This window comes from Terrapene carolina, unplaced genomic scaffold (genome assembly GCF_002925995.2).
Source record: "Terrapene carolina triunguis isolate 2854851 unplaced genomic scaffold, T_m_triunguis-2.0 Scaffold68, whole genome shotgun sequence".
NCBI lineage: Eukaryota > Metazoa > Chordata > Testudines > Emydidae > Terrapene > Terrapene triunguis.
The window spans coordinates 77666911-77683956 of NW_020664419.1; the positions used below are offsets into that span (position 1 = coordinate 77666911).

The 17046-nt window shown below is 46.8% G+C and overlaps 1 protein-coding gene across 1 annotated transcript in view; it reads left to right on the forward strand.

Annotated features, from left to right (window-relative positions):
• CFAP54 (cilia and flagella associated protein 54) overlaps nucleotides 1–17046 on the forward strand; it is a 199539-nt gene that overhangs the window by 142739 nt on the left and 39754 nt on the right. The window contains exons 56-60 of the mRNA XM_026649001.1: nucleotides 1662–1817; nucleotides 8854–8962; nucleotides 12400–12505; nucleotides 13281–13379; nucleotides 15140–15281. Of these exons, the coding sequence (XP_026504786.1) occupies nucleotides 1662–1817; nucleotides 8854–8962; nucleotides 12400–12505; nucleotides 13281–13379; nucleotides 15140–15281 (612 nt within the window). The remainder of the gene's footprint in view (nucleotides 1–1661; nucleotides 1818–8853; nucleotides 8963–12399; nucleotides 12506–13280; nucleotides 13380–15139; nucleotides 15282–17046) is intronic.

The window sequence follows — 17046 nt, forward strand, 5'->3', positions numbered from 1 at the left end:
TTATAATGTTTAATGCTGTGTGTGAGCTGTTAATGAACAAATAAATTCTGCTCCATTTGTCCAGTGTAAATAGCAGTGCATGATATTTTTTGTCAAATTACTTGGAAATTTACTGAGTATTCTCAGAAAAAAAGCTTTAAACTCTGTTTGAGGTTTAAATTAAATTAAATCATTACTGGACCTTTGTCAGTAAAAAGCCAAATGTTTAAAAAGTCAGGACATTCATAGCTAAAGTTACACAAACAATATTAATCTTGTCTGCATATTCCCTCCTGCCAATTGTCTTTTGATGTTGCCCACCACTGGTGTAGTATCTGAAGCATGGTAGATTATAGATATCCGTATATAGGACAAGGCAGAGTGGTCTCTTTGGCTCACAAAGATGGCTATGATATAGTTAGGGTCCCACCAAATTCACAGTCCATTTTGGTCAATTTCACGGTCATAGGATTTTAAAAATCATAAATTTCATGATTTCAGATATTTAAATCTGAAATTTCATAGTGGTGTAACTGTAGGGGTCCTAACTCAAAAGGGGGATGTGGGGAAGTTGCAAGGTTGTTATAGGAGGGTCGCATTATTGCCACCCTTACTTCTGCACTGCTACTGATGGCAGTGCTGTCTTCAGAGCTGGGTAGCCAGAGAGTGGCGGCTTCTGGCCGAGAGCCCAGCTCTGAAGCAGCACTGCTGCCAGCAGCAGCACATTAGTAAGGATGGCATGGTATGGTATTGCCACTCTTACTTCTGTGCTGCTGCCTCCAGCATCGCTGGAGAGTGGTGGTTGCTGGCCGAGGGCCCAGTTCTGAAGGCAGCGCAGAAGTAGTGGCAATACTGTGACCCCCCCTACAGTAACCATGGGGGTGGGGGGAAAATGCAATGTCATGTTTCAAATGGTATTTGATCGGTCAGCTGCCCATATGTGATGTGGGACATTGTATGTAGATCTGACCCTACAATATGGTATTTACAGTGTGAACTGGAACCAAGATCGTGTAACTTTAATAATGATGTAATCCCAGTAGCTCCAATTCTTTTCTTTCTCTTCATAAAAGTTGTATTCCCAAAGGTGCTTGTACAAATGTTTAAAATATACAAAAATAAAGAGAAGCGTTCCAAATACAGTGACTTACCATCCATATAATTCCAGTTCACACAATATAAATCACCCAGCAAAATAATGACCTCATTTGGTCAGTTTTTACCCTTCAATCTAAACTTTTAGGAAAAGCCTAGGAGAATAGATAAGCTTTGCAGAGTTCCATGGAAAATTTCAAAGAAGCCTCTATATCTGAAGGGTGCAAAAGGGGCTTTGACATTTGGAGATTCCTGGCAGTGTTGGTTTTGTATAGATTCTGAAAATTCAAGTGAAACTAGGGAATGATTCACTGCCAGTCCTTCCAAATGTCCTCTGCAAGGTCTGGTTCCTGTGGCCCACGTGAACCGAGCCACGCAGGATGGTTTGTTTACATCATATTGTGTTGAAACATCTTCACGATCTCTCAGCTCCATAGTACATCACTGAAAATATTTGTGCCATTTAGATTTTTGGAGTTTAGTACTGTAAAATAATTCTCGTTGCCAGGAAGTTATTTCCTTTTTACAGTATTTGTGTTTTTTGATAAACAATTTACCAAAGCCTGCCTAAAATGTTTTCTTTTCAGCACATGCATTAGCGCAAGAAGTAGCTTGCACATCTAAAAGAGAGAATCCATTACAGTGGTTACCTGCTCTCAGTCACTTAGAAACAGCATTGGACCTTTGTAGAACATCCGCAACAAGAGAATTAGATTTGCAAGCGGAAATTCTTTTTCAGAAAGGTAAGCAAAATCTTGGTTGTGTGACATGACTATCTTTCCAACATATTTTTATGCCTGCAGTATGTCTTAAAAGGGATACATTTCCCACATTGACAGACTGACTAAAAATATCTCTACTGCATTTAATTATACTCGAATATATTTAACAAGAGTTCAGTATATAATGACATATTTCAGAAATACAAGAGGAGTTTCATAGAATCATTAGGACTGGAACGGACCTCAAGATGTCTTCTAGTCCAGTCCCCTGCACTAAGGCAGGACTAAATATTATCTAAACAATCCCTGACAGGTGTTTGACTAACCTGTTATTAAAAACCTTCAAATATGGAGATTCTACAACCTTTCTGGGCAATCTATTCCAGTGCTTAAGTACCATGACAGGAAGTTTTTCCTAATGTCCAATCTAAACTGCCTTTGCTGCAATTTAAGGCCATTGCTTCTTGTCCTATCCTCAAAGGTTAACAAGAACAATTTTTCTCCCTCCTCCTTGTAACAATCTTTTATGTACTTGAAAACTGTTCTCATATCCCCCCTAAGTTTTCTCTTCTCCAGACTAAACAAATCCAATTTTTTCAATCTTTCCTCATTGGTCATATTTTCTAGGCCTTTAATCACTTTTGTTGCTCTCCTCTTTACTTTCTCCAATTTGTCCACATCTTTCTTGAAATGTAGCACCCAGAACTGGACACAATACTTCAGTTGAGGCTTTATCAGTGAAGAGTAAAGTGGAAGAATTACTTTTGGGCCTGGTCTACACTAGGCTTTTATGTCGAATTTAGCGCCGTTATATCGAATTAACCCTGCACCCGTCCACACCAGGAAGCCATTTAGTTCGACATAGAGCTCTCTTTAAATCGATTTCTGTAATCCTCCCCAACGAGAGGAGTAGCGCTAAATTCGACATGGCCATGTCGAATTAGGCTAGGTGTGGATGGAAATCGACGCTAATAGCTCCGGGAGCTATCCCACAGTGCACCACTCTGTTGACGCTCTGGACAGCAGTCCGAGCTCGGATGCTCTGACCAGCCACTCCCCCGGGAAAATTTGAATTCCTTTTCCTGTCTGGGCAGTTTGAATCGCAGTTTCTGTTTGGACACCGTGGTGAGCTCAGCAGCAGTGGCAACGATGCAGAGCTCTCCAGCAGAGATGGCCGTGCAATCCAATAGAAAGAGGGCCCCAGCATGGACGGATCGGGAAGTCTTGGATCTCATCGCAGTGTGGGGCGATGAGTCCGTGCTTTCGGAGCTGCGCTCCAAAAGACGGAATGCAAAGATCTATGAGAAGATCTCTAAAGCCATGGCAGAGAGAGGCTACAGCCGGGATGCAACGCAGTGCCGCGTGAAAATCAAGGAGCTGAGACAAGGCTACCAGAAGACCAAAGAGGCAAACGGACGCTCTGGATCCCAGCCCCACACATCCCGTTTCTACGAGGCACTGCATTCCATCCTAGGTGCGGCCGCCACCACCACCCCACCCCTGACCGTGGACTCTGAGGATGGGATATTGTCCGCGGCCGGTTCCTCAGCGGACGGGGAAGAGGAGGAAGGAGATGAGGAGGACGAGGCAGTAGACAGCGCTTACAACGCTGATTTGCCCGACAGCCAGGAGCTCTTCATCACCCTGACAGAGATCCCCTACCAACCCTCCCCAGCCGTTACCCCAGACACAGATTCAGGGGACGGATCAAGCAGTAAGTGTTTTAAATATCTAAACATTTATTTACAACATAACTGGCGTATTTAAAATATTAACATTAGCTAAAGTGCTTTAAAACATGTAAACATTTATTTGCAACAAAACAGGAAGATTGAAAATATGAACAGTGGGTAAAGTGCTTCAAAACATGTAAACAGTAAAGTCAAACAAAAGGGGAATCAGTGCAAAGTGTATCATGATTTGTCTTTTTTTGGGCGCCTCAATATATAGTCCGAACCATTTTCAAAAAATTGCACAATGTCCGCTTCATGATTATAGTGCCCAAAACCCTGCAGTCATTTGTCCCTCCAAGGGCACCTAAGCCAGGAACTGGTCAATGTAACCGGGGATAGAGGCGAGATCCTCCGGGGAGAACTCCTCATACACCTCCTGCAGGTGTTTTTCCAGCCTCATCAGCAGGTTCCTGGGCAGGGAGAGCTTATTAGGCCCCCCGTGGTAGGACACGTTTCCCTGCCACAACGCCAGCAGGTACTCCGGGATCATGGCCTTGCACAGCAGTGCAGCAAATGGCCCCGGTTTCTGCAGGCTGTCCCGGAGCATCTTCTCCTTCTGGCTCTCGGAGACCTTCAGGAGGGTGATGTCTGGCATGACTCCCTGCTGTGAATTAGGTAGGGGAAAGTTAGTATTGGGACTGCTTGCCCGTCCCTTTATAGAACTGCAACCGCCGGTTTACAGCCACGCGGTTTACAGCCGCGAGGGGGTGGGACAGGGGCAGAGTTCATGCTTGCAGGATTGCTGCCAGCAGAGACTCGCATTGCTTTCTATTTGAAAGGAGGCCAGTGCCACTCTTAAAGTTTTAAGCGGCCACAAGTCTACGGCTTACCATGTTTGCCAGCTAGACAAAGTCCGGTGTCCAGCCCTGCTCCTCAGCTCGCCACAGCAAGACCGCAGGCACTGTAGGCGAGGGCAGAAAATTCGACCTTGTCCTCAGTGCGCGTGTGATAGGTGCTCTGCATGGTCTTGTTCACAGAGAAAGACTATGTTCTCTGTTCACAGATACATTGCTCTGTCTCAGGAATTCACTCCCTTTTTCCAATTCCCACAGCCACATCTGCCCAGAGGCTAGCGCACATTAGGAGGAGGAAGAAGAGGACACGGGAAGACATGTTTGCTGAACTAATGGGATGCTCCCGAGCACAGGCAGCCCAGCAGACACAGTGGAGGGAGAACTTGTCCCAAATGCACCGGGCAAACATGGAACGGGAGGAGAGGTGGCGACAGGAGGACAGGCAGGCTACTCAAACGCTGCTTGGACTAATGAGGGAGCAAACGGACACGCTCCGCCGCCTTGTGGATGTTCTGCAGGACCGGAGGCAGGAGGAGAGAGCCCCGCTGCAGTCTCTCTGTAACTGCCCTGCCCCGCCACCAAGTCCCATACCCCCCTCACCCAAAGTCCAAACACGGAGGGGTGGAAGGGGCCGTGAAAAATTTCACTCCACCCCTGCGGACTGCTCTACCACTAGAAGGCTCTCATTCCCCAAAATTTGAAAAGTCCTTTCCTACCCGCCTCACACAAGACCCCGTCCAAGTTTCACCCCCCCGTTCCATGTGCGGTTGTTAATAAAGAATACGTTTCTGTTCATTTCTGTTTCCATCCTCTTCTTTTGGAGGGGAGTCTGTCTGAAGGGGGGGGGAAGGGGCTTGGTCATTGGACAGGACAGTCACCTTTAGCAGGGGGCAGGTGCAGCAGCAGGGCACATATACAGTGCAGTGACTAGTTATCCTGGTCAGTCTGGGAGGTGGTTTTCATGTTCTGTGTGGTGGGGGGGGGTGGTGTTGCTCTGTGACTTGGTGGCGGGGGAGGGCAGTTACAGATCTTATGCAGCGGTCCTTACCCTGGATCACAGAGCCGCGCAGCAGGGGATCTGTAACCCTCCTCCCCCTGCAAGACAGTCACATAGCCGACACATACACGCAGTCCCGGCCAGGAGGGCTGGCAGGCTCCGTTGAAACAACCAGTCCACCACCGCGGAGCCTGTCATTCCTGGAGTTTAGAAGCATCATTTGCATCACAACACTAAACCCGCCCCCCGCCACAGTCTGCGTCCCAGGTTTAAAACATTCCCGCGAAAACAGTAATAAAGACAATGGTGTCCATTAACAAAACAGAACAGATTTTATTTTTTGGGAAGGGGGTGAAGGGGGTATGTGATTGGAGAGGATAGTCGACGGCAACTGGGTAAAGAAACGGGGGCAAGTTCTGCTTCTGTGTCCACAAACTTAAAAGTCACTGGGTACCCTGCTCAGCCTTGAAACTGGCTTTCAAAGCCTCCCGGATGCACAGCGCGTCCCGCTGGGCTCTTCTAATCGCCCGGCTGTCTGGCTGGGCGTAATCAGCAGCCAGGCTATTTGCCTCAACCTCCCACCCCGCCATAAAGGTCTCCCCCTTGCTCTCACAGAGATTGTGGAGCACACAGCAAGCTGCAATAACGATGGGGATATTGGTTTCGCTGAGATCACAGCGAGTGAGTAAGCTTCTCCATCTCCCCTTGAGACGGCCAAAAGCACACTCCACCACCATTCTGCACTTGCTCAGCCGGTAGTTAAACAGTTCTTTTTCTGTGTCCAGGGCGCCAGTATAGGGCTTCATGAGCCAGGGCATTAGTGGGTAGGCTGGGTCCCCGAGGATCACTGTAGGCATCTCCACATCCCCCACAGTTATCTTGTGGTCCGGGAAGTAAATACCTTCCTGCAGCCGTCTAAACAGACCAGAGTTCCTGAACACGCGAGCGTCATGAACCTTGCCCGGCCATCCGACATAGATGTTTGTAAACCGTCCCCGATGGTCCACCAGTGCTTGCAGCACCATTGAAAAGTAGCCCTTTCTATTGATGTACTGGCTGGCCTGGTGGCCCGGTCCCAGGATAGGGATGTGAGTCCCATCTATAGCCCCACCGCAGTTTGGGAATCCCATCGCAGCGAAGCCATCTATGATGGCCTGCGCGTTTCCCAGGGTCACTACCTTTGACAGCAGTACCTTGACGATTGCCTTGGCTACTTGCATGACAACAACCCCCACGGTAGATTTGCCCACGCCAAAGTGGTTCGCGACTGACCGGTAGCTGTCCGGCGTTGCAAGCTTCCAGAGGGCTATGGCCACTCGCTTCTGGACAGTCAGGGCTGCTCGCATGCGGGTGTCCTTGCGCTTCAGGGCAGGGGACAGCAAGTCACAAAGTTCCAGGAAAGTGCCCTTCCGCATGCGAAAGTTTCGCAGCCACTGGGATTCATCCCAGACCTGAAGCACTATGCGGTCCCACCAGTCCGTGCTTGTTTCCCGGGCCCAGAATCGCCGTTCAACAAAATCCACATGCCCCATTGCCACCGTGATGTCCTGGGCGCTGGGGCTCGTGGTTTCTGACAGCTCTGTGCTACTCTCCGACTTCAGGCCCTCACGGCGGTGCCGTAGCCTCCTCGCCTGATTACTCTGCATCTGCCTCAGGGTAAGGTGTATGATAAGGTGCGAGGCGTTGAGAACGGCCACAACTGCAGCGATGGTCGCAGCGGGATCCATGATCGCAGTGCTGTGGCGTCCGCGCTGTCACTGATCAAAAAGTGCGCGAACTGATTTCCCGCCGGCGCTTTCAGGGAGGGAGGCAGGGCGGTAGTGACTGACGGATGACGACAGTTACCCAAAAGCACCCTCGCCACATTTTTTTACCCAGAAGGCATTGGGGGCTCGACCCAGAATTCCAATGGGCAGCGGGGACTGCGGGAACTGTGGGATAGCTGCCCACAGTGCACTGCTTCCAATGTCGACGCTTTCCCTGGTACTGTGGACTGACAAAGTCGAATTACTGTCCTTAGTGTAGACACACACGTTCGACTTTCTAATATCGATTGCACATATTCGATTTAACTAAAATCGAACTACTCTCGTAGTGTAGACATACCCTTGGTGTCTTGCTTACAACACTCCTGTTAATACATCCCAGAACGATGTTTGCTTTTTTTGCAACAGTGTTATACTGTTCACTCATATTTAGCTTCTGATCCACTATGACCCCAGATCTCTTACCACAGTACTCCTTCCTAAGCAGTCATTTCTCATTTTGTATGTGTGCGATTGATTGTTCCTTCTAATTGGAGTACTTCTCATTTGTCCTTATTGAATTTCATCCTATTTACTTCAGACCATTCTCCATTTTGCCCAGATTGTTTTGAATTTTAATCCTGTCCTCCAAAGCATTTGCAACTCCTCCCAGCTTGGTGTTGTCCGCAAACTTTATAAGGGTACTCTCTATGCCATTATCTAAATAGTTGATGAAGATATTGAACAGAACTGGACCCATGACCAATCCCTTCGAGACCCCACTCAATATGCCCTTCCAGCTTGACTGTGAACTACTGATTACTCTCTAGAAATGGTTTTGCAACCAGTTATTCACCCACCTTATAGTAGCTCCATCTAGGTTGTATTTCCCTAGTTTGTTTAGGAGAAAGTTATGTGAGACAGTGTCAAAAGCCTTACTAAAGTCAAGATATATCACATCTACCGCTTTGCCTCTATCCACAAGGCTTGTCACCCTGTCAAAGAAACCTATTAGGTTGGCTTGACACATTTGTTTTTGAAAGATCCATGCTGATTATTACTTATCACCTTATTATCTTCTAGGTGTTTGCAAATTGATCTCTTAATTGTTTGCTCCATTATCTTTCCACATACTGAAGTTAAGCTGACAGGTCTGTAATTCCCTGGGTTGTCCTTATTTCCCTTTTGATAGATTGGCACTATATTTGCCATTTTGCAGTCCTCTGGAATCTCTCCTGTCTTCCATGATTTTTTGAAGATAATCGTTTGTTCACCTATCTAGTTTATCAGAGAGTAAGGGGAACAATCAAGGATAAGGATATTGCAGAGACGCTAAATGACTTCTTTGCATCAGTCTACAGTAAAGAAAATGAGAGGATTGCGACAAATTTCAAAATGCTATGGAATTAAATAACAGTGTCCCATTAAATTCATTGCAGTAGGGTTCAAAGTCATATATATTGGAAAGAACAATCTGAAATATTGACATGCATTATTGGATTCTAATGACATCTAGGTGTCACTGTATTTCCAAAGTTGATTACTGTAACTATTCCACGTATTTCAATACAGGGTAATACTTCAGTTCAGAATAACTTGTCATACTGATATCATACATTATATTTAAAAGCAAACGGAAAAAAAACGGAATATGTGCCCATTACTTGCTTATCAGCAGGAGAAAAGGAAAGACAATGTGTTACCTGAGTTTCCTGCAGGAAAAAGCAATTTGGGTCTTGCAGAGAAAAGAATAAAATCATGCAAAACTGCTTTGTGTTTCTTTCTTAGGTAAGGTAGAGCGCCAGATTATTGAAGTAGGTAACAATAAGTCACCACGAGCTGCTGAAACCCTGTTGGATGCCATAAAAGTGAGCCAGCGAAATGATCAAAACTTTGGGTAAGGAACTGTGAATATAAGTTTTCAAAATACTTTCTCACTTTAGGTACATGCCACTATGTAGTGTTTGGCTTTATTCTGGGACTTTGTGTGAGGCTTCTTTTATAAAGGACAGGCTTCTTTCCCTCTTTGTGGAGAGATTTTGTCTATTCCAAGATAAAAGAAATATTGATATAGTTTCTTATGTAATGTAAATGTTGCAGGGGTTTAAATATGCATTTCCATACACACTGAAATAACCAACACATAAGTATTACGTTAGATAAAAGTTAGAGCTTTCAGTTCTGTTTTGGAACATGAACCCTCTGTTTCAGCTCCAGGAACAAAAAGTGCTAAGTTTAAGCTGATGGTTTTATTTCATTTTAAAAAACATGAATTGAAGTCCACATCCAAAGGATAGAAAACTAGCAACTGTAGCAGGCAGTGCAGCTGGCCACTCAGCAACAACAGCAGGACTAGTGACTCGATAGTGAATGTTAGAAGTCAACCAACATCAATATGAGCAGCAACAGGAAGAGCAGAGGAAGAATGGGGTGGCCAGGAGCTTCTCCTGAAATGGCTGATGGAGGGGTCCAGTACCAGTGTCAGAACTGACTGAGGCTGCATGAATCAACTCAGACCTCAGACTGGCCAAATTGGGCCCAGATGATGACTTTGCAGACTATTTGATTACATTAGAGAGAGTAACAGCAGCAGCGGAGTGGATATGAGCATCTAGGGGGAGCTCAGGCCACCTACCAAGGTCTCAGTGAGGATGCCTGACATCATAGCATAGTAAAGACTATTGTCTTGAGCTATCACCGTCGCTCCTGATCTGAACCCTATTATTGCCCAAGGGATCTTCCTCAAGCACCTGGAAGCCCAATCCAGAGCTTGGGAGTCCTAAAGAACTTTCCAGACCATGACTTCAAGAGCAGTTTGACCTTAATATGTGCAAAAGGGCAGCTGTATGAGGGATCCCAGGGGGAGTAGGTGAGGAGTAGGTGCGTGTAGCCTGGTAAGCTAAAAGAGTTAGCAGACCGAAACAATCGAAAGGAGAGATGGAGAAGGGCAAATGTGCCTTGGAACAGAAATGAGAACAGTGTTCCTTGGTGTTAGTTACCAGCAAAAAGCAGGCAATAGACTGGAAGGATCTAGAGGCCTGAATCGATTCAGGCAGTGAGGACCAGGATGAGCAGCTCTGGGATACTGGACATGAAGATTATTAGTTTCTATTCCTGACTCAGGGAGCAGATTGTGGACTCGTGGTGACATATAGTATAACCAAATATAGCAATGCCCCTAATTGGGTTCTCTGTGGGGACAAAACTGGGGTCCTCTGCATTTAAAAACATAATCCTCTATCACTTGAGCCAAAGAATCAGAACTCTGAGCACAGAAGCAGCAGCAGAGTCATAAACCTTTATATGTGGCTTACCTTCTAGAGCAGGGGCAGGCAAACTTTTTGGCCTGAGGGCCGCATCGGGTTTCCAAAATTGTATGGAGGGCCAGTTAGCGGAGGCTGTGCCTCCTCAAACAGCCAGACGTGGCCCAGCCCCGCCCCCTATGCAACCCCTCCTACTTCTCTCTCCCTGACAGCCCCCCCCCGGGACCCCTGCCCCATCCAACCACCCCTTCTCCCTGACCACCCCCGGAACCCCTGCCCCTGACTGCTCCCCGCCGCCCCATCCAAGTCCCCCTTTCATTCCTGACTGCCCCCCTGGGACCCTGCCCCCATTCAACCCCCCTGTTCCCTGCTCTCTGACCACCCCGACCCCTATCCACACCCCCACCCCCTGACCACCACCCCGAACTCCCCTGCCCTCTATCCAACCCCCCCTGCTCCCTGCCCCCTTATTGCACTGCCTGGAGCACCGGTGGCTGGCGGCGCTACAGCCGCGCCACCCAGAGCACCAGGACAGGCAGCCGCGCTGCCCAGCTGGAGCCAGCCATGCCACTGCACAGCACAGAGCACCGGTTCAGGCTGGGATCTGCAGCTGCACTGCCCCAGGAGCTTGCAGTCCCGCCGCCCAGAGCATTGCACCGGCGTCGGAGCAAGCTGAGGCTGCGGGGGAGAGGGAACAGCAGGGGAGGGGTTGGGGGCTAGCCTCCCAGGGCAGGAGCTCAGGGGCCGGGGGGGTGTCCCGCGGGCCGGATGTGGCCCACGGGCCGTAGTTTGCCCACCTCTGTTCTAGACGGTGACACAGTGCCATACTCTTAGTGTAGGTTTCACAAGCATCTAATGTGCCATGTTCCTTCTGAAAGAATGTGTGGCGAAGTAGATGATACATAGTTCTATATTAGAGACCTGGGTTCTGTTCTGGATTGTACCTGAAGTGACCTTGTGCAAGCTCTTAGTTATCTTATCTGTGAAACTGGTTAATGAGAGTTATTCCCCACAATGTAAAACGTTGGCTCAGAATAAGAGCTGTGACGTGCACAGAAATATTGACAACAGTTTTGAAGAGCTGGGTTTAGAACTCATGATCTTTGATCTTGTTGTTTAGTGCACCTTCCCTTAGTCTACACAGCAGTGTGTTGGAATGTCTCTCTCTCTCTCTCTCGCTTTCGTTTTGCTTCACAAAAATCATGTCCCTGCTGAAACTTATCACAATAAATCTGTGAATTGGCAACAGTTCAGCATGTGACTGTGTTTGGAAAGAGGACTGCATAGTCAGGAGACTGTTTCACATAGGAAGAGTCCCGAGAGAGAGCCAAATAGGAAGCCTGGAAAAATTACAGAGACCTACAGGGAGCAGGAATATTAAGGAATCTCTCCAACCATAGAGTCTTGGCCCACGATTATAAGGACATGTAGGAAATGGTCCAGAGACAAAGTGAAGAGGACACCCTGCTTGAAAGTTTAGGGTCTCAGGGTCAGATCTGAGTTGAGGGAGGGATTATGTTTCCCTGTACCTCAGCTGAGCCCAGTGTGGGGCTGAAGGGGCTATTTTGCTTTGTCTGGACATGTTTTGTCTATTCCTGGAAGAGGAAGGACCTTTGTATAGGTTTGGCTGGAGAGCTATACCCCAAATCAACCATCCACGAGAGAGAGAAACTGAGGCAGTGGACATGTGACCTAACATTGAAGCATTAGACTGTGCTTATAGGAACATATACACATTGTGTACATAGAACCAGATCAGTTTGACAAAAACAGCTTTTGTTTACCAAGTGCTTGTTTGCATATTACACAAAATATGTTTTGCATGTTCCTAAATAGTTATGCCATTTGTTAGGTTTTCTTGCTTGGTATGGTATGCCTTTCTTACTTGAAGTCTTTATATCAGGACTGGATATTTTTCTAGAAGATCTGCTATAGCTCAAATAGGAGTTATGGGCTGGATGTAGGAATCACTGGAGTTCTACACCCTGTATTATGCAAAAGTTCAGACTGGATAATCGTAATAGTCCCTTCTGGCCTTAAAATCAATGCATCTGTGTGTTTATTTTTGCAGGCTGATAAGGAAATCCTACCTGGAGATAGCACTGTTATATTTCCATTTGGCTACATATAAGGAAGAGGCTTCACAAACTGTTAAGATAGAGGCCTCCAAAACAAAGGTACATCCTCCTTTTTTTAGATCGTAACCTCCTCAGAGCATGGACCACGTCTTCTTTTAGCACATTGTGGACACTACCACAATATATATTACAAATAAATAATACTAACATAAAGTACAGCAATAGGATTCTAATTTAGTTAATTTGGTTTATGCTATTTTTTGCAATGTTAATATATGTAAAAATGGTTTAAAATAAACAGGAAAACATTGAGGTCAGAAGAATAACCCCAAAATTGTGGCTTAGTTTCAGATTCTGTACTAATGAATTTGTGGTTCTCAAACAAAGTATCATTATAAACTGAACCTTCAAACGTTTTTCAGACTGCCGTTACTCAGCATATTGTTATTTGTATAGTGTTTTACAACTGGAGATGAGGGGCAACATTGCAGACACAAAAGACTAGTGTACTGCAAGATACAGTTACAAGTACTAGACCATCAGGGAAATACAGGTCAATAGGTAAGGAAAAAAGAGGTAGTAGAAAGGTGTCGCTTAAAATTCAAGACAATGTTTACTGACAAAAAATGGAAAAAGCTGTATACAAGAACTATGTAAAAGAGAGGGATCATGATGTGCCTTCAAAAATACAAAACTATAGTGGAGACCCATTTATATAGTTTGGGTGGTTTTAAAAATACATCTGTGACTTTTCACAAATGTTACTGATTTCTGTAACTTAACTACCATGACTCCTCCAGGACCTGCTCCCCACCAACTATGTATTTCCATGGCAAACCTACCAACCTAATTATGAACTGTTGCTAAATTTTAGACTACTCCCAAAGAACACTTGGCTTCTACTGAGAGAATCCCCCATGTAACTGAAGTGTACAGAGCACAGGCCTGGATTGCAATCAGAGCAGCTACACAGGTTGGTATGATATTTGGGGGAGATTTTTTGTGCTTGATTCTATCTTTGGGTATGACTACACAGCAAAAAAAAAAATCCTGTGGCAGTGAGTCTCAGACCCTGGGTCAGTTGACTCGGGTTCTGTGATAAATGAAGAGGGGTGAGTAGCTCCCTTTTATGGACACCCAGCCAGCCAGTAACTATAAAATCCCTCTTAGTAGCTGTTCTCTAATTGCTCTACCTGTAAAGGGTTAAAAAGTCTCACTGCTATGCGTAGGTAAAAGGAAGTGAGTGGGCACCTGGCCAAAAGAGCCAATGGGAAGGCTAGAACTTTTTAAAATTGAAACAAGACTCCCCTTTTGTCTGTCTGTGGTTGTTCTCCCGAAGAGAAGGGACAGAGAAGCTATGCTGTAAGAAGCTTGGGCCAGGTATGAAAAATCCTCAGTATCATACCTAGAAACTACTCATTTGAAACCCCAGATATGTAAGTAGATCAGGAAATGTCTAGAAAGATGCTATTAGGTTTATCTCTTTTATTCCTTTATGGCTTGTGGATTCCTCTGTGCTAACCCCAGCTGCTTTTTGTTTTGCTTGTAACCTTTAAGCTGGACCTCAAGAAAGCTATTCTTGATGCTTAATCCTTGTAGTTGTTTTTTTTTAAATCTAGCAAATGCCTAAGTTCCCAGATGTATTTTCTTTCTTTTTTTTTATTAATAATATTTACCATTTTTTAGAACAGAATTGAATTTGTGCCTCTTAAAGAGGTTTGTGCACATGTTGTTTAATTAGCTGGTGACGACGGCTGATTTCTTTTTTCTTTCTTTCTCAGCTCTTCCCCGGGGGCGGGGGGGGGGATGGAAAGGGCTTGAGGGTACCCCACAAGGAGGAATTCCCAAGTGCGTCTTCCTGGATTCTCAAAGGGATTTTGCACTTGGGTGGTGGCAGCATCTACTCATCCAAGGTCAGAGAGAAGCTGTAACCTTGGGAGTTTAATACAAGCCTGGAGTGGCCAGTATTAATTTTTAGAATCCTTGCGGGCCCCCACCTTCTGCACTCGAAGTGCCAGAGTGGGGAATTAGCCTTGACAGGCTTGCATTGCTGGACTAAAAATAGCAGTGTAGGTGTTCAGACTCGGGCTAGAGCCTGGACTCTGCGGCCCACCCCGTTGCCAGGTTTCAAAGTTCGGGCTCCAGCCTGAGCCAAACATCTACACTGCTATAGCCTCACAGCTCAAATCCCATGAGCCCAAGTCAGTTGACATGAGCTCGGAGACTCTCTGCCTCATGGTTTTTTTTGCTGTGTAAACATACCCTGTATTCTACTCCTACCAGCTGTGAAGAGAACACAATGCAGGAGGGACAAGAACTAAAATTCATTGGGACTTCTGCCAGGCATGTTATTTGGAATACTTAAAATGAATGCTGTATGAGCAATGCTTTTAATCTCTCCTGGCCATGTCTGACACAGGTTGCTTTTACTTTGATACAATGCAAATCTAGGAATTAAGTGCCTTATATGTATGCATATGCATTTGACATGTGGGCAGACATCAGTGGCATCCAGGTGAGGATGTCTGATTTGAAATCACTTGTGTAATAATTAAGTTGTCAACAGTAATTATCTATTTAAGTGAGATATGTACTGTATGTCAGAGAGAAATGGAAGATTTCCCCAGTCACCTCTCATGTTGGGTGCTTAATTTTTTGTAGTCTGTTTTCTAGTCTCAATATGTATAAATATTACAATGACCTGATTCTGACTAAATTAAATGTTAATTTTAGGTCAGCGAAGCTATGCTTGCTTCTCAGCTATTAATTGGAAAGAAGAGTGTTAAAGGCCACCAAGTGAAAGCCACAACACAACAGAACATCCCAGAATTTGCTTCTATGGACCTTCTTGCTTCATACAAAGATTTTTTGTCTGGTATTATTTTATATCTAACAATTTTAGAGCATTTAATAATCAATGGAAAATATCCATCACATGTAATATAACAGTGAATTTAATATGTAAATTCACTATTATATTACAAAGTCAGATCATCTGGTTTACCTTGGTATTAGGTTCAATCACTTGTGTTTTTTTGGCAGAAAAGAAACATGAAAGCTTTCTTATTAGTTTTTCATGCTTGCAATACATTTTATTTGTAATACGTGTAAGATAAAGACAAAATCCTTCCTGGCCTTGCAAAGAAGTACAAGACTTAAAGAAGAGGGAACATCTTCCACTGCCCCAGTATACCCTTACAGGAGCAGGGCAAATTACACTCCTAGTGGTTTTAGTGCCAGCTAACTCACCTGCCAGTACTTCATATCACCAAGGGAGCATGGCCAACTGAGTTAGGGGAGTTACTGTGTACCTAACTCCCTGTGAGCATGCTGGGGTTGGCAAGTAAATCAGTGTGTGTGGTGGGAGGGATGAACACACTGCTAAACTGTTCCTTTTTAAGATAGCTGCGCATGCTGAATCAGGATTATCTGAGCCAACCTGCCCTATGCCTAGAGCAGGGGTGGGCAAACTACAGCCCGCGGGCTGGATCTGGCCCCTTGGGGCTTTGGATCCGGCCCGCAGGATTGCCCCCCGTGGCGCCGTGGGCCCCGCGCCGCTCTCAGAAGCGGCTGGCACCACGTCCCTGTGGCCCACGGGTGGGGGTCAGAGGGCTCCGTGCATTGCCCTTGCCTCCAGGCACTGCCCCCCGCAGCTCCCATTGGCTGGGAATGGGGAACCGCGGCCAATGGGAGCTTCAGGGGAGGTACCGGGAAGCGCGGCAAGGGCAGCACACGTGGAGCCCTCCGCCCCCCATCCCCCAGGGGCCGCAGCGCTTTCTGGAGCGGCGCAGGGCCGGGGACAGGGCAGGCATGCAGAGCGCCTATCCTGCCCTGGTGCGTGCCGCTGCCACCCCGGAGCCGCTTTAGGTAAGCAGCGCCGGGCCAGAGCCCAAACCCCTCCTGCACCCCGCCCCCCAACTCCCTGTCCTAAGCCCCCTGCCTGCACCTCGCACCCCCTGCACCCTAGTTCCCTGCCCTAAGCTCCCTTGTACACCCCTCACCCCTCCTGCACCCCAACCCCCTGCCCTGAGCCCCCTGCCGCACCCTACACCCCTCCTGCACCCCAACCCCCTTCCCTGAGCCCCCTCATACACCCCGCACCCCTCCTCTGCCCCAATCCCTTGCCCTGAGCCCCTTCTTGCACACCGCACCCTCTCCCACACCCCGCACCCCAATCCCCTGCCCTGGCCCTGCATACAATTTTCCCACCCAGATGTGGCCCTTGACCCAAAAAGTTTGCCCACTTCTGACCTAGAGGGATGGCTCCCAACCCTCTGGTCAGCTACCATTGCTTCTTTTCACATAGTGAGTTAGGGCCAGGGCCGGCTGCAGGCACCAGCGAAGGAAGCAGGTGCCTGGGGCGGCCAATAGAAAGGGGCGGCAATCCGTCTGTTATTGGGGCGGCATAGCGGCACTTCGGCGGCAGCTGAAGCGCTCCACTTTAGTCTACTTGCCCCTACTCTACTTGCGCTACATTGATGACATCTTCATCATCTGGACCCATGGAAAAGAAGCCCTTGAGGAATTCCACCATGATTTCAATAATTTCCATCCTACCATCAACCTCAGCCTAGATCAATCCACACAAGCGGTCCATTTCCTGGACACTACTGTGCTAATAAGCGATGGTCACATAAATA